The sequence below is a fragment of the Medicago sativa genome, chromosome 3 (genome assembly GCF_051527215.1).
Source record: "Medicago sativa cultivar Bolivia chromosome 3, Bolivia_mono, whole genome shotgun sequence".
Classification (NCBI taxonomy): Eukaryota; Viridiplantae; Streptophyta; class Magnoliopsida; order Fabales; family Fabaceae; genus Medicago; species Medicago sativa.
In genome coordinates, this window is record NC_140751.1 from 63031336 (window position 1) to 63058307 (window position 26972).

The 26972-nt window shown below is 31.7% G+C and overlaps 1 protein-coding gene across 13 annotated transcripts; it reads right to left on the minus strand.

The window, feature by feature from the left end:
- Positions 1-3569: 3569 nt before the first annotated feature.
- On the minus strand, positions 3570-9420 carry LOC146939021 (uncharacterized). Of its 13 annotated transcripts, XR_015031526.1 has the most exons (8): positions 8806-9420; positions 8412-8498; positions 8057-8186; positions 7515-7615; positions 6941-7012; positions 4261-6043; positions 4131-4180; positions 3570-3889 (listed from the first exon to the last, which is right to left on the minus strand). XR_015031526.1 is itself a non-coding variant. In XM_085752842.1 (6 exons), exons 1-5 carry the CDS (start codon positions 8855-8857, stop codon positions 5978-5980), a joined length of 378 nt encoding a protein of 125 aa, XP_085608968.1. In that variant the 5' UTR covers positions 8858-9413; the 3' UTR covers positions 4584-5085; positions 5952-5977. The 13 variants fall into 13 exon arrangements, 2 of the variants coding, with proteins under 2 accessions (XP_085608967.1, XP_085608968.1); XR_015031528.1 differs by lacking the exons at positions 3570-3889; positions 4131-4180 and having other exon boundaries at positions 4584-5085; positions 5952-6043; positions 7125-7615; positions 8806-9411; XR_015031525.1 differs by lacking the exons at positions 3570-3889; positions 4131-4180 and having other exon boundaries at positions 4584-5085; positions 5952-6043; positions 6941-7615; positions 8806-9411.
- Between the last annotated feature and the right edge of the window lie 17552 nt (positions 9421-26972).

Consider the following 26972-nt stretch of genomic DNA (forward strand, 5'->3'; position numbering starts at 1 on the left):
AATTTAAATAAATAGACAGAATTGAGATATTTAGATAAAAAAAATTGAGAAAGATATTAAGATAATATTGATATATCCGAGAAAATTGAAATTGCAGATTATGGTAATTAATTGATGACAGTCAACCTTTGCTTGTATTTGAAAGAAAAACCGATAAATGCAATATGATTTGCGTATTTAATTGGTTCTGGTCACCAAAAGATAAATGAGAGTTAGGATGAAAGATGAAACTGTTTTCAAATTTGACTTAAGATGACATTGGTCTGTGCCTTGGACGGCTAGTTATTACTATTCAAATATATTTGAAATACAGACAGAATTGTTAATTCTCTTAAATGCATTGACCAATTAACCAAGAGTAGTGAATTAAATAGGCTAATTTTCTTGTCATTTTTCACAAATTACCTTCATTCAAGACAATTTTGTTTGAGGGATAGCTGACACTAAATGTGAACAAAGGTATGATGTGCTCATCATACCTTAGTCTTATTTTATATTTAGGGATAAAAAAAATTGTAAACTATTTCTATAAAAAGGGATAATGAGAGTAATTTTTTATTGGTGTAAATATGATATCCTCCGCGCTTGCAACTGTAAAGACTAATCACTCGAGTCTTGTTAAATGACTAGCAAACTCTTTCTAAAAGTTTCAACGCTACTACATGCCCAAACCTTAGTTTCGAACCCAAGACCTTGACTAATTGGGTAGACAAACATCTATAATTAATTTGGAATATCATATATTTCAAAGAAATGATTGTTTTACCCAAAATTGTAAGGTCTAAAGTCCTAGTTTTGGCTTCTTGGTCTTTATGTCGACTCTTTCAATACTTCTTTGATATCGTAAAATGACATATAAATGAGAAACTGAGAGGAAATCAACTCTAAAATGAAACACGTTTTTATGTAAAAATAAATTTTACCGTACGAGAGAATATTTGAATTTATAAATGCAAATAAAAAAATCAATATTAAATTTAATAAAACAAGAAATAAATTTAAATTAATAAAAAAAATTAAAAAATTGTATTTAATTTTGTAACAAGGTTAATTTTGTGATTTTATATGGTTTTAAAAAGTCAGATACAAAAAAAAGGTTAGATTATCACAAAATATTTTTTTTTGACAAAATTATCACAATATTTTGAAATCTAATAAAATAAAAATGATATGAATGTTGAAAAAATACTTTCCCTGCAAATAAGACCCCATATACTAACACATAAGATCTTAGTTCTTAAATGACTAGCCGCGGACATGACATTATTAAGCTTCACAAGCTCTTTAATTTCTATACCTCAACTCAAAACTTTATATCTCCCTTACACACCGATCTCATTGATGAATTAAATTATCATAATTTTAAAATGACTATAAAAGATGATTATGATGCTTTTATTGAAAACAACATGTGGGACTTAGTTCTTAGTCCGTCAAATGCTAATGTTTCTGAAGTTGGTGGATTTTCATGCATAAGAAGAATTTCAATAGATCTTTTGAGTGGTACAAAGTTTAACTTCTAGGCAACAATGCAAATGAACAAGTTGGTGGCGATTGTATTGAAACTTTCAGCCTCGTAGTCAAATCGACTACGATTCACACGATACTAAGTGTGGCATTATGTAAATCATGATGTCTTCATCAACTAGATGTCAAGAGTATCTTCTTGTATGGAAACCAGGGGTGGCCCTGAGGGCGGGCTTGAGGGGCGACAGCCCAGGGCACCATTTTTTTAGGGGCATCAAAATTATTATTTTTACTTAGTAGTTAGTAATATATATCTTTTTAATTCGTTTTGGTTAATTCTATTGAAAATATATTTTTAGATAACTTTATTATAAATGAATAACACTATGCCTTGTTTGATTTTAACTATTCTTTTTGGAGGCTAAATCCTTTTTGTTGTATGCAAGCCTTAATGTAATTTTTTTCTTTTCGGTTTCTTGCCTGACTCTGGCTTAACGTTGGTGTAATTGTTTTTTAACAGTTTCTTTTAAGCACACCTTGTGCTTGACGAACTGTCAGTTTCTTTAATATATTTTCGATTAGCTTCTTCAAAAAAAAAGATAACTTTATTATAAATGAATATTTTGGAAAAAAAATATGCAAGAAGAAAAATATTTGAATAATTAAAAAGGCACAATTTATTGTTTCGTCCAGGGCACCAAAAATCTTAAGGCCGACTCTGATGTCAACTAGATGTCATAATTTTCTGACTCTCTTCATGCATCTATTATATAATATATATGTCTAAGGCTCGGCTCTGAATTTGCAATGAAGGGTCTTGGTCCTCTAAAGTCTAAATTATTTCTTGGGTATATCTATTACAAGAAATTCATAAGGTATTTTTCTTTCTCAAAAGAAATATACAGGAGAAATTATTAAACATGCAGGTATGTCCTCTTCCAAACCATAACCTACACCGGTGGACAAAAATGCAAAACTCGGTGGTTATTCATGAAACCCCTATCATGATCCAACAAAATATTGTACCATCCTCGAAGAGATTGTAGGGAGAGGGAGTTCAACAATAAAATAAATAGAATGCTTGATGATAGGAATCAGGATCCAAGTTGTATCTGAGCTATCAAGTTAAACTATACAAGCTATACCTCTTTACAAGCTGGACTTCTTTACCTAGCATTATAAAAAAATTCAATGCCACGATCAACATTTAAAAAATACATAAAGATACTGGTAACTAACGTAACAAGTCTCACTATTTGATTCCTTAAAAAAAAAAAAAAAGTCTCACTATTTGATGTTCACCAAAAAAAAGAAGTCTTACTATTTTTTTTTTTTTGAAAAGAATTCTTACTATTTGATCTTTAAAAAAACTATCTCTCTATTTACTTTTTTGACATAAGGTCTCATTATTTATTTATTTATTTATTGACAAAGGTCTCACTATTTATTAAAACCAAACCTATTTTTTTTTTTCAAATAGTCTAGTGGGCGGAGCTCACACAATTAATTGTGGTGAAGTAGAATGTCCAGGGTTCGAACCCCGGCCCCTTCAATATTCATTTGTTCGATCTTTTAATTACGTTGATGCATATAAATTACAAACAACAATTCGTTAATGCGTATAAATTACAAACAACAATTTTTTATGAAATTTTGATGAAAATTATTTTGATTTTTATTAAACTTATAGGCATAAGGTAATGGATATTTTGCACTTTCATATTGTAACAAATTATATTTATTTTTTTAATTATGCCAACAATATAACAAATATAATATAAATTCTCATATTTTTTAATGACACCACAAAATAACATTCTTATAATCAAATTTATTTAAGAGTATAATTAAATATGAAAAGTAAAAACAGAACAATATATTACCTTTATGTATACTAGCATAGAGATATAATAACCCTACCAAACTTCATCGACTATTTGAGTAAATTAACGATTATGTATTAGGTCAAAGTATAAAATTATGATCAACTAGACCATCGACCCGTGCTAACGCACGGGTCATACAAAAGAACAAATATAGCGCAAATATGAAAGTAAATACTTTACTTGAATCGGAAAAATAGTATAATTAAATTCATAAAATAAATTGCCACAAACGTTTTTAATGTACCATATTAAACAATTTCCATGACATCGACCCTGTTAAGGTAACATAACATATAAATTTAATGGCTTGGTCTTTTGAAGAAAAGAAAATTCAACATCTGTCGACATAAAAATAGTACCGATATCCAATAACAACAATACTATAAAACAAAGTGCTACACATTACGGAAAACTTCTCTGTAGACCACATTTGATGTCACATCAGTATCTTGGTCGTCCTCATCACATGATCGAAAGTACCAATCAACACCAGTTTCGACCTCACATAGAGTGGCAAGTACCGAACCTTGACACACCTGTAAAAAAATTCATCGCATTTTGCATAAAAATCTTGAACATGTAGATTAGCGCGTCAACATCAACTTGATCTTTTGCAAACATAACAAAGCTGTCCAAAATTGACATCTAGATCCTTATCTTACGAAACAAAAGCTTATAAAATAATTCAAAACAGAGAGAAAAAGGCTAACATAACTAAGGAAAACGCATGACTATAAAGGAACTTGATAGACCCCGAATTTAAGTAATTTCACTTACCACTCTCTCTTCCATCTCTCTTCTCACTCTTAACAGCCACTATGCTGCAACTGGATTACGTGGAGAAGGATTAGAACCCAGGAAAAGAATAAACACATCTATGTTCAACTTTTCTTATATTGAATATTACCAGGGAGATATATGCCTACTTGTTTCCGTGACTGCCCATGACTTTTGTTAATAGTCACTACAAAACATACAAATATTGGAAATTGTCTACGTTGAAATATAAATGGAATTCTTGTATCAGATGATAGTCGAGATATATATACGTTATCCTCAATTTTGCTTCATGTTATCACCTTTCCTTCAAGTACATATTTACCCATTTTTGTGATTATCAACCTAGACACTAATTTATGGTGCGCGACTTCTTTGCGTAGTAGAATGCGCCTATTGTTCAAGGCAATGATTAATTAAAATCATCGACCTTACTTCCAAGTTCCAACAAAAGACTTGAAAAGTTTATAATTTTCTTGAAACTTTTTCATGTGAAACATGTCATTTACAGTTTAAACTACACTTCCTGCCACACAAAAAAAAAAAAAAAAAATCTAAACTTCATAGTGACATACAACAGGAGACATGTTATTTTATTGTTTTTCCGAAATAAATAGGAGACATCGTTATGTTAATTGTGATTTAAAAAATACAGGCATACTAATATAAAAAAATCTATCACATTCATCAACTGAATTCCAAATAAATTCAAAAATACTAATATCATCAATGACTACAAAGAAGACACACCATTAATATTTTGGTGGTAACGAAATTTTAACATAATAAAAAAATCAATATAAAGGATAAAAAAAACCAATCCATGATTCACTGTTTAATACATAATAATAACATTTTTCCACCAATTGCTGCACAAAGTTATATTGTCGTCCAGCCAAAAAAAATTATGCAATACAAATCTGCACCCAGCCACAACCAATCTAGAAATGTGAATCTGAATTACAAAGGAATTAAAGATATAACTGAAATAAAATTATAAGCAAAAGTAAAAGGAAAATAAAATAAAAAGAAGAAAGAACTAAAGAATAAAGGGACAATGCTCTATTAAGATTGCCTAATTAGCCTACATAAACTCCAAATTTCTTTACAAATTTAGTGAGAGAAAAAACCGATCAAAATTGGACAGTAAGTTCAAGTTATACAGAAGTAATTTTTCATCCAAATCTTCACATTTCAAACTTCAATTTTAAAACGGTCTCTAGGGATAGAAAGATGCATGCCGACATAAGACACTGATCAATAACCAAATGAACACCTTATTGGGAGTACATAATAAATTCAATATAGGTTCTAAAAGTGCCTTAAAATAAATCATACAAAAAGAGAGTTCCAGCCTATTGGTTGGCAATATCGCTACAAAAGCAAAGTAGCACCAAGCACCATCAATCTCAAATTCATCTCACACATTCTCAAGCACCAAGTCAATTTCAAAATCATCACACTCATGCTCAAGCACCAAGATAATCATATGTAGTTGTTATTATCACTAAATACAGTGTTGAAAACAATAATAATAAAAATTCAAAACATATATAATAGGGCTCAATTCACAGGGTACAATACTTTTCTTTTATAGAGGAAAGAATAAGCAAAGACTTCTTAATAAAAAAAGACAAAGCTTTCATTTAACAGTTTATTTGATTGATTGTAAGAAGTCTATGCTTGTTCTTCTACAATTATCTTCTTATGTAATTTATATATAATTTCAATACTGTTACATGAAAATTTGTATGAAACTAACATTGGTGACATATCTAAATGGTGTTCATATTCAAAAATGAGTGGTCAAAATTTTAATACCTTTGTGATCCTTACCCTTGTTAGAACTACCAGCATGCAATAACTGAGCGTATTCCAGAGTCAACTAATAATTTATAAGCTAATTCATGGAGCTGCAAAAAGGTATATTAAAGGTCAAAGAAATAAAAATAAACTTGTACAATAGATTGCAATTCAACCTAAAACAAATCAAAATGGTTGTAGGTAATATTACCTGCAGGGTTGACAAAGTTACAATTGAAAGAAATACACTTGATTTGAAGCAATGGATTTTGTCACTGATGTTGGTTCATACAATTCTTTAAGGAACATAAACGTTTTTTTTCAGGACAAACACCAATGTTCTTCAGCCCAAATTCTTTTTTCAACTGTTTTCTAAAAGTGTTGTGATAACCGCAAAACATGATCTAATAGAAGTGGCATAAGTATAATCTAAAAGTAATTAAGACATTTCTCTAATCTCTATCTACAGGGTTCAAACGCAACCCTCTCCTCATACAGGGTGGTTTTGAAAACAATGACAACATTTTGCCCAAGCACTCCTTGTTGTTCTTTGGTAAATTAAGTTGATAATTTTCATTTAAACCTCAAGCACACAATGTTGTTGATATTGGACACCTAAACAAACTTACATTAGAAGTTTTGAAAGAGGGCCAACTTTTCCAATTTTCTCCACTTTGCTCTATTTAATTAATTGCATTCTTGACCAACTTTCCGTTATAAATTTTCTCCACTCTGCTCTATTTGATTAATTCCTTTCAATTTTTCACAGTAATTTAAGCATGAGTCCCAAGCACACAAATAGGGAAAACTATTAACATCAGTCTTAATCACACAAATAGGGGGAAAATCCATACATAATTATAGAGAGCTAAAATTTTAGTTAAAATACAACCATAGAAGAAAAAAAAGTTTGCTTTTAATACAAAATCCAACATTAAAATCTAAGTAATTAAATGGGGCAAAAGCTTTTACAATTAAACATTTGAATCTCGAGTAAGAACAAATACCTTGATATGAATCACTCTGCTCCCAATACACATCCTTCCATTCAATACAATCAGAGATGTATATTTGACCACCTTATAATATATATAAAACAATCCTAATTAGAAATTCCAACAACATAAATTAACTCATTTGATGTATCTAAAATACCTCCCAAAAAAAAAAAAAAGCGAATAACAGAAGAACCTTGAATATGCTGATGTCGTACTCGTCATAGGTGACAAAATTAGTCATGGCAAGAAGGATACTTCGATTCTAGATGTGAGTGTATTCATACCAAACAGTAAAGAAATAATAACAAAATGTCCTAAAAAAATAATAACAAAATATTCATGGACGTCGTTTGATAAGGTGAGAAATACTATCAATATATTCATGGATGTCGTTTAATAAGGTAAGAAGAATACTTTGAAACAGAAAAGAAATACAAAAGAAGAGTTTGAATAAACAAAAGAAATCAAATAACATTATAAAGAAGCAGCTCTGTTGCAAACTGATTGCAAAGAAAAAAAAATCACAACAGCATTAGTAGCATAAAAACTATCATAAAAAAAAATCAAGGACAAAAGGTTAAACCTGTTTTGGATTGTACTCAATGCAAAAAGTACAAAATTTCAGTCTAGCAAGCTCCAGCTGCCTTTCATCGTCACCAACAATAGCAGGCCAATCTACTTCAGCTGCAAAAAATCAATTTACCACAATTTAAGCAGCAATAGCAGAATGGAAACATAATATCATTGAAAAAAACTATAACAGTAACCTGAAGGTTAGCATGATAACAGAACAGCAGGACAGAAAAGTAACATGACACAGAATAATGAGTATCAGTATATATAAGGCACACAACTTTCATCAGAAAATACCAACATAGAAGAAAAGCAAGGAACAAAATAATCTAGAACAATCTGAATGAAACCGTAACCTTTCAAGCTATCCAAGGTCTCATTTGCAATTGAAAATGAAGTATAAGACAATGACAGTTGAACTTTGTTCTGAAAATGAAGTATAAGATAATGACACTAATTTGTTCCATTAAGGTCTCATTTGCAATTGAAAGTAATGTAAAAAGAAAGCCTCAAACAATTTGGTATGCATGTTGAAATAAGTTTGATACTGACCTCAAACTATGATGCTCAAAATGAATGAAAACTTCTCTTACATAACATGTAGCAGTTACAATTGAAGTTCCTTCTTCTCACCATGAGAGGAGACCAAAAACAATAGCCACAAAGGAAACATACAGAGCAACTGAAATTACATTTCAGAAAATAATATTAGCAAAACCAAGACAATAAATCCACACAAATATGTACTCATCTGAAATTTATAAAAGAAAACCAAAGTTACACGATATGAATGCACGAATAAAAGACAACTTGGAAATCTAGAAGATAATGGGACAGAATTCTGTCAAATTTTGTGATATGTCATGAACGATAATTTTTTAATATGTGCAAGAGAAAAACGTTATACCTGAGAGTGAAATTTGGAATTTGATACGGATGTCTGATGTCTCAATGGAGAATAAACACATGTGTCTCATCAAATTATGATTCAAATCTGAAAACTCCGAAAAAGCTTTGTAAGTTAGCATCAAAATTCAACTAAAAAACATAATTAAATTAAAATCAACACATCTGATTTAGTGTAATAAATCTAGTGAAAAAACATAATTAAATTAAAATCAACACATCTGATCTAGTGTAATAAATCTAGTGACTGAGAAGAGAAAAACAATGAAATGATGGTTAAATCAAGAAACAGAAGCCAAAAATCAAGTTGTTACAGTCAAATCCACATCAAATAAAGTTGTGAGAATTGAATTTCTCTTTGCAAAATTAAAATGAAATTAAACTTAATCACTAACCATAAAACAGCCAAGCAGCTATCGAGATTTTGAACAGGAGTAGGAAATCCATCTTTAGCTAATATGCTACGACACAACAACTATCGCTTCATTGGCTTTTTCGACCTCAATGATGAATATTTTTGTACCATGGCTTTGTGTAACTGTTCCGTCAAACAATCACCCTTCGGTCGCCGTCTTGGATCCATCAATTTGTGCGTTCAACAAATTGATGCGTGCAAGCGAGTATCTGGCTTAAACGATTGAAGCAGAAAGAAAAAGAAATCGGAAAGGCCATGGTCACAGCAGCAGTGTCGCAGAGAGAAGGAGAGAGGGAGAGAACTGATCGTGCGGTAATACGTGATTGCATAGGGGAGAAAGAGAGAGGGAGAGGGTTTGCGGTGGTGATGATAAGAGGAAGAAGAAGAAACGCGTGAGAGAAAGAGAGGAAAAACATGAATTTGCGGCTTCGGTGGATTCGCAGAGAAGAAAGGAAAGAAACGCGTGAGAGAAAGAGAGGAAAAACAGGAATTTGCGGTTTAGAAGAAATTTGCGGCTTTTTTTTATTATGTTTATCCGTTTAATTGTTTTGGTTAGGGTAAAACAGGAATTTTATTCATTAGGGCTTAGGTTTAATTAGGGCTAAAATGTTAGCGTGGGCTAACTTTTATATATAGATTGATATATATAAACTCTAATCAATGGTGCGCCGGTAACTATTTAATTTAAGTGCACCTAATCGTCCCATAATTAGTCAAAACAAATCTGGTCTTTGAGAAAAATGCATAAATTTTTAGAAGACTGATTCTTTTTGATGAAATATGTATGGAACCAGGCTTGCATAAGACAATGTGATGCATGATGGTGAATTTCTTTTCATACCCCAAACTTAGAGGTCTCTAGTTTGTCCGGCTTTTAAAATCCAGACTTGTAAAAAATTGGGGCAGGGTTAAAACTTTTTTACACATTCGGATTATAAAATTCAAACAAATCAAAGGTCTCTAAGAAGAGGTAGAATCCGAACAAATCAAAGGTCTCTGAGAAGTGGAAAGTGGAAAAAGAAATTCAATTCATGATGGGGAGTCTAAAGAGAATATAGCTCATAGAGTAATACTCCAAGAGCCCAAAATACAATCGGCATTTTTATTAGGAAATTATACCCTATACCCCTGCAATTTATCCTTCACCCCAACGAACTAGAGAAAAATGTCAATTTTACCCTTTTTTTTAATTTTGACTTGACCACCACCAAAATGATTTCCGGTACATAAAAAGTTTCATAAATGGAAGAATTGATTCAACATGTAAGCATCACCAAACTTAATTATTTTGCTTTTTGAAGAATTCAATTCCCTTATTAGATCGTTTCTTTCAATGATTTTGATTCCATTCTACCATGTACGTTTATGAGCAAATTGAGAAAATTGAGATGTGTTAGGTTAAAAAAGCAAAGCAATGATATGTTGTCTTGTAGTACCAAAGACGAGTTCTATCCTATGCCTTCTAGTAAGCAATGATTAATAAACGTACTTGGTAGAATGGGATCAAAACCTTTGAATTGTCATCAATTTTCCCAGATGATATAGTCAAGCACCGTTCAGTCAATTTTCCCAAATGAATTGTCATCAATTTGTCTGTAAATTCTTCAACGCATAAAAATAATGTGTTTTCTTACAGGTTTCAAACTAGGGTGTTGGTTTTGGATGATAAATTGGATTTTGGATTCGGGGAAATTAAATTAGATGACGGGGATGATGCAAATTGGTGTATGGTTTGGTTTGAAAATTCCAATGGAAAAATTTGCATGGAGGTGAGGGTGTGAGAATGAACAAACCTATAGAAGGGGTAAAATTGAAGAAACCTGTATAATTCCAGAAAATTTTGTTGGGGTGAAGTCAATGAAAAGAGGGTAAAATTGACAATTTTTATTGTTTGTCGGGGTGAAGGACTAAATGTAGGGGTATAAGGTATAATTTCTTTTTTATTAGTATGTAATAGAGCCTACTAAATGTAAAAATTACCGAACATGATAAATTAATCAAGTGCATGGAATGATTGCATTAGACGAGTTATGTCCCTATGTGGTATATGATATAGGACTTTTTTTTTGTTGCAGTATGTTGGTATTTTAATGAGATTTAACTGACTATTTAAATGAAGATTTAAATAATATTATACAAAGGATAAAATTGTAATTATAAATAAAATTAAATAGTATAATTAGAAGATAAAAAATCAGCTTAAAATCACACTTTTTTTATCTATTAGTATAGAAAATATAGATCTACTTTTTTTTTTGAAAAAAAGATATAGATCTACATATCTAACAGTTTTTTTTGAAGGAACATATCTAACAGTTAAATTGTTCATTCGAGTAATTGTTTGAAAAAATTATTAAAAGGGATTTACTTTTCTCACCCTATAGGTTTCCTCGCGCGCCCTATTTTTTTTCAAAAATGTCCTTGAGTTTCCGGATTTTATAATCCGGAATGGTGTTTTCTTTTGTTAAAGGGTGAAAAAAATGAGTTACGGATTTTTCCAGATTTTGTAATCCGGAAATCTCAAAAATAGGGCGTGTTACATGATTTTTTCGGATTATATAATCCGAAAACCCCCTAAACACCCTTTTTTCATGGTGCTGATGCAATCCGGATTCTATAATCCAGAATGCACCAGCACCAATTTTTTCATATGTAACAAGTCTTCTGAAATTTATGTGCATCTAAACTCTTAGAACCAGGATAAACTTTAAGAGTCCTTAACGATGTTGAATTTGCATTCTAACTCTTTTGAATGATCCGACACTTGTACGGTAGAAACATCGATGTAACTCTGAAGTGTAAAAATTAAAGTGTCAAAATACAAAAATAAGAAATAAGCTAAGAAGCTTAGGTAATCATGTTTACCTGTATAATAAGTTCAACCAAGCCAGGAGCACATTGGAGTGCACTAACAATATACAAAAGTTCTCCTCTATCATTGAAATTCACACCACTCAATTTCAGATACTTTATTGACCTGAACGAGCCTTTTAGCAGCGTTGGACGAATGATATTTGCATATTGCATCTATATGCATATTAGAAAAAACTATGAGATATCCAGAAACAAACCACACTTACAAGTGAAAAATAATAACTTTCAGCATATATATTCACTAATGATCCAAGGTTGATATATGTCAAACTCCTGTTAAGGTTGATATATGTCAAACTCCATGATTTTTACATTCAAAATTCCATCATTTATACTTTTTTTCATGGTGCTAATGCAATCCGGATTCTATAATTCGGAATGCACAAGGGCTTTTTTGGAAAATTTACAGGGCGCGGGAGAAGGCCATAGGGTGGAAAAAGTAAATCCCTTATTATAAAACAAGTTTTGGGCCGTCCAGGCCAACACTTTTTTTTGGGCCTCATTATATATGGCCATTGCTCTTTTAGCCCCCGGAAATGCCTAAATTGTTTGGGAGATAATTCTCAATGACATTTTTTGTGTTTTTGAAGGCTTTGGAAGATATCTCTCAAATGTTGTTTTTTAGAATAAATAGAAAATAGATGTGCCAAAAGAGAAATAATCTAAAATTAAATTTAAAACTAAGGCTTCAAAACAATTGTTTAGAATTTTTTTTCTGTATAATATTGAATGATAATAAAAGAAGGGAGCCATATTCAAAAGATTTTCATTAGTATATTATGTTAGTATATTGAATGACAATAAACTAAGGCTTTATTAATTGATTTGACAACACATTATTAAATACATGTGTAAAATAACTTAATACTGACAAAACATATTTAAAATCTATTCAAAATAAAATCCAAAAACCATAAATAATTGTTTTTTTCATGTCCCAATTTTAGAATCCGAACGCCCCATTTTACATGGTTCAAGCCCATTTTGTGTCAAAATGCATTTTCTCAAATAAATTTCTCATCCTACACAGAGACAAAATAGTCACGGTTGAACTATGGCTACCTGCTTCCCGTCCAAAAAAAATATACATTTGGATTCCACGATATGAACAGAAAAATAGTCATCTTTACATATTCATATTTTAAAATTTGAATATCCATGTTTATACGTTTCGAATCCCTCTTATAAAAAAAATAAAGGTAATTCGTAATTTTTTTTTTCCAACACCTTACATGGTTGGGATTCTAAAATCCAAATATTAAAAGGTATTTTTGGTTTTCAACGTGTGCATCATGTGTTTGGGCAGAAGGGTTTTGATTAGGGATGGAAAAAAATCTCTGCCCACAGGTACTCACTGATAAAATCCGTGACGGATTTTTTTTTTTTTACAAGTAGTTTAATGGTTAGAATTCAATTTTTAAGGTGAATAAGTGAGGTGTTCGAGGTTCGAACTCTGACCCTATATAACAATGCATTGTTCTTGCCAATTGAGTTATACTCGCGGGAACGAAATGTCTTCTTTCTATACATAAAAGATAAAAGAAAAATTTCAAAAAGAATTACATAAATGATAAGCTCCTTTTTTAGTTAGGATAAAAGTTGTGTGCATTTTCTTGTTTTTTTCATGCAGTTTTTTGACTTAAGAATTACATATGACTTATTTTTCATTTATCGACAACTCTCACAAACATTCCCATCAATCATTTATCGACAACTCACACAAACATTCCCATCAAATTGGTGCAAACATATCTCTAATGTCCAACTTATCCATTCAACTACAAAAAATCTGCTATAGATTTCCTTTGTAAGTATGTCTAGCTGCTGACTCTAGTGGTGTTTTCTATTTAGCCCTCTATTTTACTCAAAACAGGAAAAATGCACCATCGAAAGATTTTTTCAATCTTTTAATAGGCAAAAACAGTAAAAGAAAATACATCATCGAAAATATTTTCCAATAAATCCAAGGAGCTTCACAGCAATGTGAGGCTCTAAAGAGCAATCATTGACTTCAAGTAAGTTGCATAATCCAAATATGGGTGGAGAAAATTGGATTAATGGCTCATTTTAGGAATATTAAAGTCCGATGAAATCTTATCTATGACTTGTTTACCATTGTGGTTCCTTCATTCTTCATCTCTTAAGGAATTGTTAGCCAAAACCAATATTGAAGCTTATAATTTATTATTATTTTCTCTTAATTTTATCAATGTTATCTTAATTAAATAAATATAAATTACTTGACCCCAAAAAAATATATAAATTATTTAAAAAATTATTTTATGTCATTTTATATTTATCAGCTATTAATTGTCAGTTTTATCAAACACTACAAATTCATTATCTTATCCGCTAGCAACTAGCTTATCTAATATTCATTACAAGATAGTTTATCAGTTATTTTTATCAAATGGAACTTTAGTGTATTCCATGTTTATTTCTTCTTTCTCTTTTCATTGCTACTTTGAATTAAAAAAAATACTTCATTAGATATTCTAATATGGAACAAGTTGGCAACTCACACTAAGCCTTTAGTATTAGTTTCCAATTTCGATGGAGAATGCTCTAGGAACCCCTTACTTTGTTCAATAGTTTCTCTATCAAGAATTACGATTTGATAGTTGTTTTTAGATCGGAACGTAACTTCAAATCGATTTATTTCAAACGTTGAACAATCAAACGAACGCATAAAGCAATCATCATTTGAATTCCTATGATAACTTACACGACCAAAATAATTGATTTCCAGCTTAAAAAGCCTACTCCAGAGTCACACACATACATGTACAAAAAAAGTCATAGAAATATGGAAAGCAGCACTATCTCTCTCACATTGGTTGTTTCTCGTTAGGGCTGAAAATAGGTAAACACACGTTGCAGTTAGGAAACAAATTTGCTCTTCCAAGCATTTCCAAATGAAGAAATTAAATGCCACTTTTTGTGGAAAGCGAGGGATCCCTAAATAAATATCTTCAAATTCAAGAGAAACACTTGTGTGTTGTGTGGACCAGGACCAAGAATTTTGGTTTGGTCACACACACAAGTTTTTCCCTTCTCTCTTCTCTTCTCTCTCCTCCATTTTCTCTCTCTTCTCTCTCTTCTCTTTTTTCTCTTTGTGTGACCAAAGACCACTTGTGTGGATCAGGACCACACAAGATTTTCTCATTTGGAGAAAATCTTGTGTTTTTTCTCTTTGTGTGACCAAAAACCACTTATGTGGACGAGGACCACACAAGATTTTCTCCAAATTCAATAGTCTCTTTATTGATGATGCCTGCACCACTCACTCACTGAAAATCTCTTTTATTTTATGACCCTACAATCATATCATAGTTGAAATCCACTTCATCACGCGCATGCTTCTTACTAAGCATCATTATCTTGCTTTTGATTGGAGAGTGTAATACACAGCATTTTCCATTTTTGGTTCAATGTAACATGGTGGAAAGAGTTACTATTAGACCATTTACAATGGTCACCAACATTAAACACCCTTCAACACCCACTTTTTCAATTCCCAACACTCCACATCATCTTCTCTCTCTTAATTCAACACTCATTCAACTTTAACCTCTCCAATGGTTTTTTTTCATTCAACACTCTACCCCACCACCTTTTATTTCTTATTCTTATTTAATTTTATATTTTTGTTTTTATAATTACATAAAATTACAATTATCGATTATAATTAAATTAAAATAAAGAAACACTTAACATTTTTTTTTGTAAAAACAAAATTTATTTAAATAATTTATTTTTATTTTCTTAACTTAAAATGCAATACAACAAACTAAGCACGCAACACACAAATAACTTAAAATGCAAGAAAAAAAAAAGCACACAACACACAAGCAATTTATTTAGTACGATACAAATCATCTTCAATCACGAAACATTCCAAACTTTTGTGTGTGTTTGTAATTTTATTTGGCGAGCATGTATATTTAAGTATTTAATTTTTTTTTTTCCATGTTTAACATATCAAATGGCGCCATTTGTTGTTTTTTTTTTACTATTTTTTTTTTGTTTGCCATGTGAAATGGCGAGCATAATATTTGTTTTTTTTTTTTTTTTTTTTTGCATGCCATGTGAAATGGCGAGCATCCTATTTGTTTTTTTTTTTAATTTTTTTTTGCATGCCATGTGAAATGGCGAGCATCCTATTTGCACGCCAATTGCACGCCGCCACGTGGCATCCTGTGGCAGATTAATTGGTGTTGAATCCGTTAATCCTCTCTCTCGTCCAGCAGTTCATTCAACACAGTTTCAACATGCCATTGCAGTGCTTTTGCTTGTTTAATGTCAGGTTCAACAGCACCATTGCACATAGTCTTATGTGAGCAAGTTGGTTCATAAATGTCCAAAGCATCTGTCACGAGCTAATTAAAGGCATTATAGTGGCCCTCCTGATGAGATCCAGAACCCAAATCTTGATTGATAGTGATACAAAGATTAGCCATTGCCAACTCCAATTTTGATATAGGACCCGTTCTATCAAACTTGTGTTCCATTATTGAAAAGAGAACCACATATTTTACATCAATTAGTCAATGTTTTTCTTTATATATTTGGTTCTTCTTTGTAGAATCAAGATCACGATGATTGATATTTGTTGCTACATTCTACTTTCTTTTTATTGGAACTTTTATTAATTAGGCTGATTAATTTTTTTTGGTGGTCGGGGTTTGAAACTCAGACCTTGCATATATTATGCATTGTCCATTCCAACTGAGCTAAGCTCACGTGGACAATTTGGGTGATTAATATGAGTTGACTCTTATAAGTTGTGGTTCGGCTAACACAATTCCATAAAATTAATTGTGAGATGAAGATTGCCTACATTTATAAACAGAAACATGATTTGAGTGGTTTGATAGCGAAACCTAATAACATGTGGTCCAACTGATCATAAATAAGTTATGATACAATTTTAGAATATGTGATTAAGCCTAACACAACTTCATTAAATCAATAGGTGAGATGATAATTGTTTTCGCTTAAAAATATTTATTAATGCCATAACACTTTTAGTTTGAGATTTTTAACGTTGTCAAAATAGGTCAAACTCAACATACCAATCCATTCAAAATAGGTCAAAATAGGTGAGAAATGATATATCGACAACCATTTTTTGACAACTTTTGGACAACTTTCTCTCTCATTCACATGATGTTGTTATCCTCTCTCTTCCTTTTTCTCTCTCCATTGTTTTTGACCAATAAGAAGTGAGAAAAACAAGGTTGTCAACAAAGTTGTCATCAAATGGATGTCAAAATATCATTACTCTTTTTTAAAGTAGTGACCTCAAAAAACAAGGCAACGACCGAGGGCATATGGTTTGCCGGTTTAGATAAAAACTATGCAAGTTAATTTTCCTTTTAAAAATGTAAGTTAATTTTTCTTTTAGGTCAATTTATTGAGGTTAAATTAATTTTTTCTACCAACTTATTATACTTTTTACATTCCATTAACAAGTTGCCTCATAAAAAATTAATTTAGTTACTCCTTCTGTCTTAAATTATAAGTTTTGTTTTACTATTTCTATAATTTTATATAAAAAAGAGAAAGAGTTATTTTATAAAATTAATCTTTAATAATAGTATGAGAAAGATAAATTATAAAATATAAAGAAGAGAGTAATAAATAATTAATAATATAATAGATGAAAAAATTAATATTTTATTGATATTATAAAACGAATAATTATAATAATTTATGACTTCGTTTTTCTCTAAAACAACTCATAATTGATGATAGAGGGATTATCTCGTGCCGTAAATTTAATCTTTAATCTAATATTTGGTCATAGTTAAAGGTTCTTCATCCAACTACAATAATAAGGTTCTCGATCAAAAGCTTAGCCCAGACATTAACAATGAAAGGTTTTTTAGATATTAATGATACAATTTTTGCCACAATTACTTTAACACATTTTTATCATTTACAATTGTTAGAACAACTAGGAATAGAAGAGTAAAAGAGACGAAATCATAACAAGACAATGAGATACCATTGTTGTTCACGCAATTAGGCTAATAATCTCTACCTCTTGGAGTGTAGAGCCGTTATAGTTCCATACTATTTCTTTGATGAATTAGAGTTTAATTACAACCAATATATTTGTACTACGATCTAGATTACAAGAATACCCCTGAACCGAATCATGGGGGCCGTCTATGCCACCGCACCCCTGAGTCGCCCCCAACAACAAATGGGGTCTGACACACACAGGGGGGATCCAAACATTTAGTGCATGTGGGGATAAAATCTAAGTTGCTAATACTTGCACTTGCTATCGACAAAAGCAAAGCCAACTTCATTGCAAATGTGTTACACTTATTTGTTTCCACAAGTTTTGCATAAGGTAGTTGACTTGTTGGTCTTATTCTTAACATATTGTGTTTTATTTATAAGGGGTAATAATTATTTTGGTCTCTAAATTTGTAAGGAGTAACCATAATAGTCCCTCAATGTTCAAAATTTTATAATAGTCCTTGATTATGCACTTTACTAGTCAAAATAATTCTAACATTAAAATAATTTGTTAATATTGTCATATTAGTCTTCTAATATACTTATTAGTTGTCATTTCAGGGCTATTTTGACTAACAAAGTGCAAAATCAAAGACTCTTTTGAAATTTTAATACATTAAAAGACTATTGTAACTATTCATTACACATTCAGGGACCAAAATAACTATTACCCTAATTATTATAAAAATAAAAATAAAAATAGGGAAGTTGGATGTGGGGCTTTAGCCCCACATAGGCTTAACATGAATACGTCCCTAGACACGCAGTTGTATCAAACACAAGGCAGAGACGGAGGGACCTTCACAACACTAGCTCAGCTCCTTCTTTGCTTCTTGTCCCTCTTTTGTGTTTATATATGAGTCATATCTAACAAAAATATGTGGATAAATTAATAGGATTAATAAATTAAACAAAAGTTCATATTAATGCATCTTGTAAAAGTTCATCTCATGGTAGAGAGTAAAAAACAAGACTCAGCTTTTGTAACTAAAAAAATAAGACTCGGCCCAATTGAAAAGTTATAGCAATAAAGATGCATGCATATATACGATGAAGAAGAAAAACAAAACCAGCCTTACATGTTATTAGCCTTGTTTCAGAAATGAGAAATGACATTTGTACATCAATTTTTGATAACTTTTGAACGACTTTTTCTCTCATATTCACATGATGTTATTCTCTCTCTTACTTTTTCTCTCACCATTGCTTTTAACCAATAAAAAGAGAGAAAAACAAGATTGTCACTTAAATTGTCATTAAATGGATGTACAAATATCTCTTTCAGAAATAATCCAATTGATAAACATCGATGCAACTTTTCAGTTTGATTAGAAAAGACATCTTGAATTGATTATTAAAGAGCATCGAGGAAGAAGGTGATAATACACAAGGATACTCCAATTTGATAACGGACAAAACATCCACAGTTTGATTGATTTGAAGGATGGATTTTAACAAGAATATATATACTAATTTCTGAACTCTTCTCCAAATGAAAGATTAGCAAATTTATTATAGGACCTACACAAATTTTTGTCGATATTATAAATATTCAAGATCTGCATTAATTAGAAGATCTATTTAAAAGTTCAAGAAGGATAGACATTCAAAGTCGATTAACTTTTTTTAGAACATTATGTCTCAAAACCCAAGTACTCGATCCATTGGATCATCAACTGTAGTTATGCATGGATAAACATTTTAATTTGCAACTTATAGCATTAACATTTATAATGATAAACTACTTAATTTGTTGTTTGTAATATAAGTGTTCATCATGATAAAAGCTTAAGTGTACAATCACCAAACTTGTCCAAAATGTTAGGGGGCGGAATGTGAAAGCCGGTTTTATGAGGTTGTGTTAAGTCAAACCACAATTTCTAAAACGGCATTAGAGTCTCTTCAAGATCCATTGGGTCAGCTTTTATCAGGTTTTTGCTATCTACCCACCGACCATTTATGTCAACAAACCAAGCTTAATAGTGCTGGTCGTGAGGGGGTGTGTTAAGAATCTCACATCGGATAGGAGATGACCTGACAATGTGTTTATAAGTGAGAACAATCATCACCTCATAAACCGGTTTTGTGGAGTTGTGTTAAGCCCAATCATAATTTCTAAAACCTTTTTTAGAGATGACTTTTTTCCTCACTTATTTTATTTTATTACATTAATTCTTAATTTGATTGTGTTAAAAGGAAGTTATCCACCCAAAATCACTCATCTAAATTGCTTTTCATTCTTTTTTAGTTAAATAAGTGATTTCCACATATTTTTCACTTTATTTCGTTTGTTTTAGTGATTTCGTTGTCTTTACACGAATTTGTTTGTTTTGACTTTTCGCCTACGGTTTGTTTTTTATTTCCCATTATAGTCTGGTGATTATTTGATTCAGGCTGAAAGATCATCTTTGAGAAAGTGTAAATCCAATCAATGACTTTAACATCGTCAAAGTTGCAGATCTTGAGACACGAGTATTTCAGAGACTTGAACACAGTCATATTTGTAAACATAGATACTTTGTCGTTTTTTGCTATTAACATGGATTATTCTGAGTTTGTTCGCAGATTCATCTTTTTTATTTTTAACGACTTTGAATTTGTATAGTATCAACACACTCTATCAATTTGAAAGAATGAATATCATTTATTTTTGTAAAAAAAAATAAAAAATTATCCATCCGTGCGACTTTCTTTCTCTCTTTCTTCTTTCCTTGGTATATTAACAAGAATAAATCAATCACATCAATTAATATAATTTAATTTTATTCTCATTTAAATTTTACTATATTTAGTGAGTGTGTCCAAAATATTTTGATTTGGGGTTGTGCCCATCTAAGACTTTCTCTTACAGATATCTATGGAAAGTGTACTACTAAAGAATGGATAGTGACATGCATGTAGTTGGCATGAGACATCCATAAGCATATACCTCATAAAATTGAACACGATTGATTTAAAAAGAGGTCGCAGGACCACACCATAAACGTCCCTCTTGGATCTGTAAATGAGATGTTGCAAAATCAGAGACGTGCTTGTACAGAAATTAAAACATACCTCTTAATTAATTTCATGTTTATAAATATTTCCCTATGGTTTTGTTAAGGAGTTTGAAGGGTAGGGGAAGGAAGGCCTTTAGGGTTGAGAAATATATAGGAAAATTGATAAATTTTTCACATTTTTTGAAAGATTATTTTTTTTAAAGAGTGATAAATTAATGCTCATGATTAATATATTTTTTATTTTAAAAATATTATAACATCATAGATTAAATTTCAAGAATTTATATAAAGGCCAAATACCATTTTTGGTCCTTTTAGTTTGACAGAATTTCCAAGTTAGTCCTTTAAGTTTTGAAAGTTTCAATTAAATCCTTTTAGTTTGACAGAATTCCCAAGTTAATCCTTTAAGTTTCAAAAGTTTCAAATATGTCATTTTAGTTGATATACTATTTCACTGTTACTTATGCCGTCAGTCTCTGTTTAACTGATGTTGATGTAGCCGATAAGTTGTTGACTTGAATCAAAATGTTGCCTTTTAAAAGTTTTAGGGTGTCAAAACGCTATGTTTAATGGTCACAAATGATCATTTATAGTTCTAGAAACACAGTTATTTACAACAAATGCCTTTCAAGCACTATTAAACGGCATTTATAATGTTAGAATGATCAGTTGTGACCATTAAATGTAACGTTTTGACACCCTAGAGATTTTAAAAGACAACGTTTTGATCCAAGTCAACAACTTAACAATTACATCAGCATCAGTTAATTATTAACTGACAGTAGGGGTAACGGTGAAATAGTTTATCAACTAAAATGACATATTTGAAACTTCTGAAACTTAAATGACTAACTTGGAAATTCTGTCAAACTAAAAAGATCTATTTGAAACTTAAAAGATTAACTTATAAATTCTGTCAAACTAAAAGGACGAAACGTGATATTTGACCTTACATAAATCCTTACATAAACGTGATATTTCCAAGTTAGTCCTTTAAGTTTTGAAAGTTTCAATTAAATCCTTTTAGTTTGACAAAATTCGCAAGTTAATCCTTTAAGTTTCAAAAGTTTCAAATATGTCATTTTAGTTGATATACTATTTCACTGTTACTTATGCCGTCAGTCTCTGTTTAACTGATGTTGATGTAGCCGATAAGTTGTTGACTTGAATCAAAATGTTGCCTTTTAAAAGTTTTAGGGTGTCAAAACGCTATGTTTAATGGTCACAAATGATCATTTATAGTTCTAGAAACACAGTTATTTACAACAAATGCCTTTCAAGCACTATTAAACGGCATTTATAATGTTAGAATGATCAGTTGTGACCATTAAATGTAACGTTTTGACACCCTAGAGATTTTAAAAGACAACGTTTTGATCCAAGTCAACAACTTAACAATTACATCAGCATCAGTTAATTATTAACTGACAGTAGGGGTAACGGTGAAATAGTTTATCAACTAAAATGACATATTTGAAACTTCTGAAACTTAAATGACTAACTTGGAAATTCTGTCAAACTAAAAAGATCTATTTGAAACTTAAAAGATTAACTTATAAATTCTGTCAAACTAAAAGGACGAAACGTGATATTTGACCTTACATAAATCCTTACATAAACGTGATATTTCCAAGTTAGTCCTTTAAGTTTTGAAAGTTTCAATTAAATCCTTTTAGTTTGACAAAATTCGCAAGTTAATCCTTTAAGTTTCAAAAGTTTCAAATATGTCATTTTAGTTGATATACTATTTCACTGTTACCCATGTCGTCAGTCTCTGTTTAACTGATGCTGATTTAGCCGATAAGTTGTTGACTTGAATCAAAATGTTGCCTTTTAAAAGTTTCAGGGTGTCAAAACGCTATGTTTAATGGTCACAAATGATCATTTATAGTGCTAGAAAAACAGTTATTTACAACAAATGTCTTTCAAGCAATTTTAAACGGCATTTATAATGTTAGAATGATCAATTGTGACCATTAAATGTAACGTTTTCACACCCTAGAGATTTTAAAAGACAGCGTTTTGATCCAAGTCAACAACTTAACAGTTACATCAGCATCAGTTAATTATTAACTGACAACAGGGGTAACGGTGAAATAGTTTATCAGCTAAAATGACATATTTGAAACTTTTGAAACTTAAAGGACTAACTTGGAAATTCTGTCAAACTAAAAAGATCTATTTGAAACTTAAAAGATTAACTTATAAATTCTGTCAAACTAAAAGGACGAAACGTGATATTTGACCTTACATAAACCCTTACATAAACGTGATATTTCCAAGTTAGTCCTTTAAGTTTTGAAAGTTTCAATTAAATCCTTTTAGTTTGACAGAATTCCCAAGTTAATCCTTTAAGTTTCAAAAGTTTCAAATGTGTCATTTTAGTTGATATACTATTTCAATGTTACCCATGTCGTCAGTCTCTGTTTAACTGATGCTGATGTAGCCGATAAGTTGTTGACTTGAATCAAAATGTTGCCTTTTAAAAGTTTCAGGGTGTCAAAACGCTATGTTTAATGGTCACAAATGATCATTTATAGTGCTAGAAAAACAGTTATTTACAATAAATGCCTTTCAAGCACTATTAAACGACATTTATAATGTTAGAATGATCAATTGTGACCATTAAATGTAATGTTTTGACACCCTAGAGATTTTAAAAGACAACGTTTTGATCCAAGTCAACAATTTAACAGTTACATCAGCATCAGTTAATTATTAACTGACAGCAGGGGTAACGGTGAAATAGTTTATCAACTAAAATGACATATTTGAAACTTTTGAAACTTAAAGGACTAACTTGGGAATTCTGTCAAAGTAAAAAGATCTATTTAAAACTTAATAGATTAACTTATAAATTTTGTCAAACTAAAAGGACGAAACATGATATTTGACCTTACATAAACCCTCTCAGTCCGTCAACCAACCCCCCCCCCCAAAGCGGACTTGCTGGCATTCCTCCATAAAAAAAAAATTCATACTTTGTTTCATATTTATAAATAAACTGACTTAATTTGTTTCGTTAAAACCAAACCAAACATGTCTTATAGCAAAAGAGTTTATGAAGGAATTGGACTGTTCATTCAACAACTGAAAATTAATAAGATGTGTGTTAGAAACTCTCTCTAAATCTCATTTTTTTATTGGGTGGAATCCATATGATTCCCCCCACTTTATCAAAGCATAATTTCACCAAATAAAAGAGTGATTGTTGGAGATAGTATTAAAAAGGAAGTGTTACTATCACTCTTCAATTAACAAAATAAAGAATTATATTATTTTTTATCATTTTATTGATACAAAGTTATCATCGTCGTTTGACAATGAACCATAACCACTTGCTTAAAGAGTTCAAGTTTCTTACAACTTCCACCAATTCACATTTTGCATCAACAATTGGTCCAGCCATGTCAAGGAAATGTCTTCCAAGAAAAATAGGAACTTATGAATCTTCGTCCATCTCCATACCCATTAAATCCATTCATATGAATATGTAATATCCCGCTTGTCAGTATCGGAATATTAGCAGTCCATCGTGCCAGAGGATTAATTTTACGAAAAGAAAGTTTAACGGAAATATTTATTATGAGATGCCAGCCTAATGCGGATAAAGTATCAGTGTAGGATTTAACACGCTTAAGTCAAGGGCATTTTGGTAATTGCTCACAAAAGGATATTTATATGAGTTAGGCACCAAAATATCTTATTTTCACTTATCCTTTCTCTCTCTAGTTTTTGGTAAAGGCTTTCTCTCCTCCTTCTCTCCTCTTCCATGCCTTCCTCTCTTCTCCTACCATCCAAGAATTTGTTCTAACCTTGATCTTAGTTGATTAATTTTGATTTAAGAAGCTTTAAGAAGCTTTAAGAAGCTTGGATTAAGTTTGATTTCTCTATTTCTCCACTCAAGAATGGATTCAAAGAAGTTAGGGTTTGATGGTGTTGAGTGAAGATGAAGTTTGAAGCTTGATCTTGTACATGTTATGGTTTCATTTTGAGCAAAGAAGTAACATGAAGTTTGGAATGGAGTGATTTCACTACTTTTCCTCCTCAAGGGAAGTTCATGAGGAATTAGGGTTTTGGTAAAGGGAAGCTTTGAGTTGGAATATAACTTAAGGATTGATAATCAACAAGGATCATGATGTCTTGGTTTGCAAGAATGAATGGTTTGAGCCAAGGAAAAGCAAGTGATCAAGAGCTAGGGTTTTGAGGGTGAAATGGAAATGATGCTTGGAAGCTAAAGAATCTGTGCAGCTTTGTTTAGGTGAGTTCCATAGCTAGTATTCCTTACCTTTGGGATGATGTTATGACTTGTGAGTATAATATGAAAACTTAGGGTTTTTATATACAAGTTTAGTTGCCCTTTTCTTGTTATGCTTACTAAACATGTCAATACTTGCCATATGAGTGTTTTACAAGTATTCTATGATCAAATATGTTCCCATATACTTAGAGACACTTGGTTTGAGGTTTTTGGGTCAAAAATACCATTTTTACAAGTTTTGGACTGTCACAACTCGCCACAGCTAGCTATTACTCGCCACAACGAGCAGAACAAAGCAGAAACAAGGTTCTGCTCGCCTCCAACTCGCCATGGCGAGCATCTGCTCGCCTCCCACATAAAGCTACTCGCCTAGGCGAGCAAGTGGTGCATTCTGGTACTGCTTGCTCGTTTCAGGCAGATTCGGTGTTTTTCGTACTGGATTTTCTTGTGCAGTTTTTATAAAAGTAAATCCCTCAAACCAAGGTCCTAAATAATACTCTTTGAAAACAAGACTCTTTTGATAATGAAGCAAGTATTAGGCATGTTAGTAAGGCATGGTAAACGAGAGAATCATGTCATGAATCGGGTAGCAAGTTATTCCTTAAGCAAGGGAAAAATTAGAGCCTCGACGTAGTTGTCGAGAACTAGCATGTTAAGCAAGAATCCCTAGAAATGATAAGACGCGAAGTGTAATCTCTTCACACATGATCTAGAATGACTAAGCAATTATGTTAAGCCGTGGATTGATAAGTTATTTCTCTCCACCATGATTAAGAATGTACCTGAACAAGTATAAGTTTACTGCTAATCGGATCGATCAAGGTTCCGAGGTAAACAAGCAAGCATGAATAGGTTTAATCTTTCACGATGTTAAGACTAAGATTATAACCGCATGTCGGTGCTCGTGTCTCTTGTTATCCACGTCAGGGGGATACGAGAGGTTCTCGAACCAAGGGGAACGATTCAAGTCGTAAGGGACCTGCACGACACCGAGGGAGTCTGATGTACCCTTGCTAGGTTTCATCGGTCATGTATGGGATTGTTCTCGGGGTTACTCCACCCGGGGATCTCCGTAAAATGAATCAAGATAATGATTCTTTGTTCAACGCTAACTTAATGCATGAATGAACTCATGAACGATGATGTTAAGAACAAGAGCACGAGATGCTATTAGACAAGTACAAGTTATGTATAGAACAAGAAAGAATGTTATACCGATGACGATCTTAGGTTTCCCTTAATCGTCCGCTTTAGAATTGTGCCATGATTATGTTATGCTTAGGCCTCGATACGTAGAGCGTATTCTTGGCAATGCGGTTTTAGATTCTCCTTGACCGCCATGACACGTATAGGAACCTATGACGGATCTAGTATGCACGACCGTCTAGGAAACATGATCACACACGTATAATCAACCGTCAGGTTGTATTGTAGACAGGTGGTGTGATAGAGCCAAACCGCAAGTGCACGACCTATCGAAGTAATAGTAGTAAGAAGAGTATCGTTCCTCTAGGGAGTTGTGAATTCAATTAACTTTTAGAGAATGATTAGAAGAGAGAAAAGTTTATACGAAGGGGGTTTAATTGCTGAAAGTAAATAACAATAATGATAAAGGGCCTCGGGATCATTGGTTCATCATAATGACAAATCCTTCACTAGACAAGACCTAAACATCTAATTTCATGGTTTACACACTAATTTCTAAAGACCGGTTTCCCTTAGCCCCTCACCTTTCCGATGAAAGTCCGGTGAGAGTTTACTTCTAGCAATCAAGCCTATTTCGCTGACATGATTACTAAAAGATGCATAGAGGATTGAAACTACTCTTTGTCTCAATAATGGCAAAGACTATTTCACTGTTTTGCAATTATTGTCTAGATTCACTTGTTCCAACATCAAGACTCCGCTCTCGCTTTATGAATTGATGTTTGGGATGATGGATTAATGATTATCAAAACCTCCGCTTTCGCTTCCACAGTT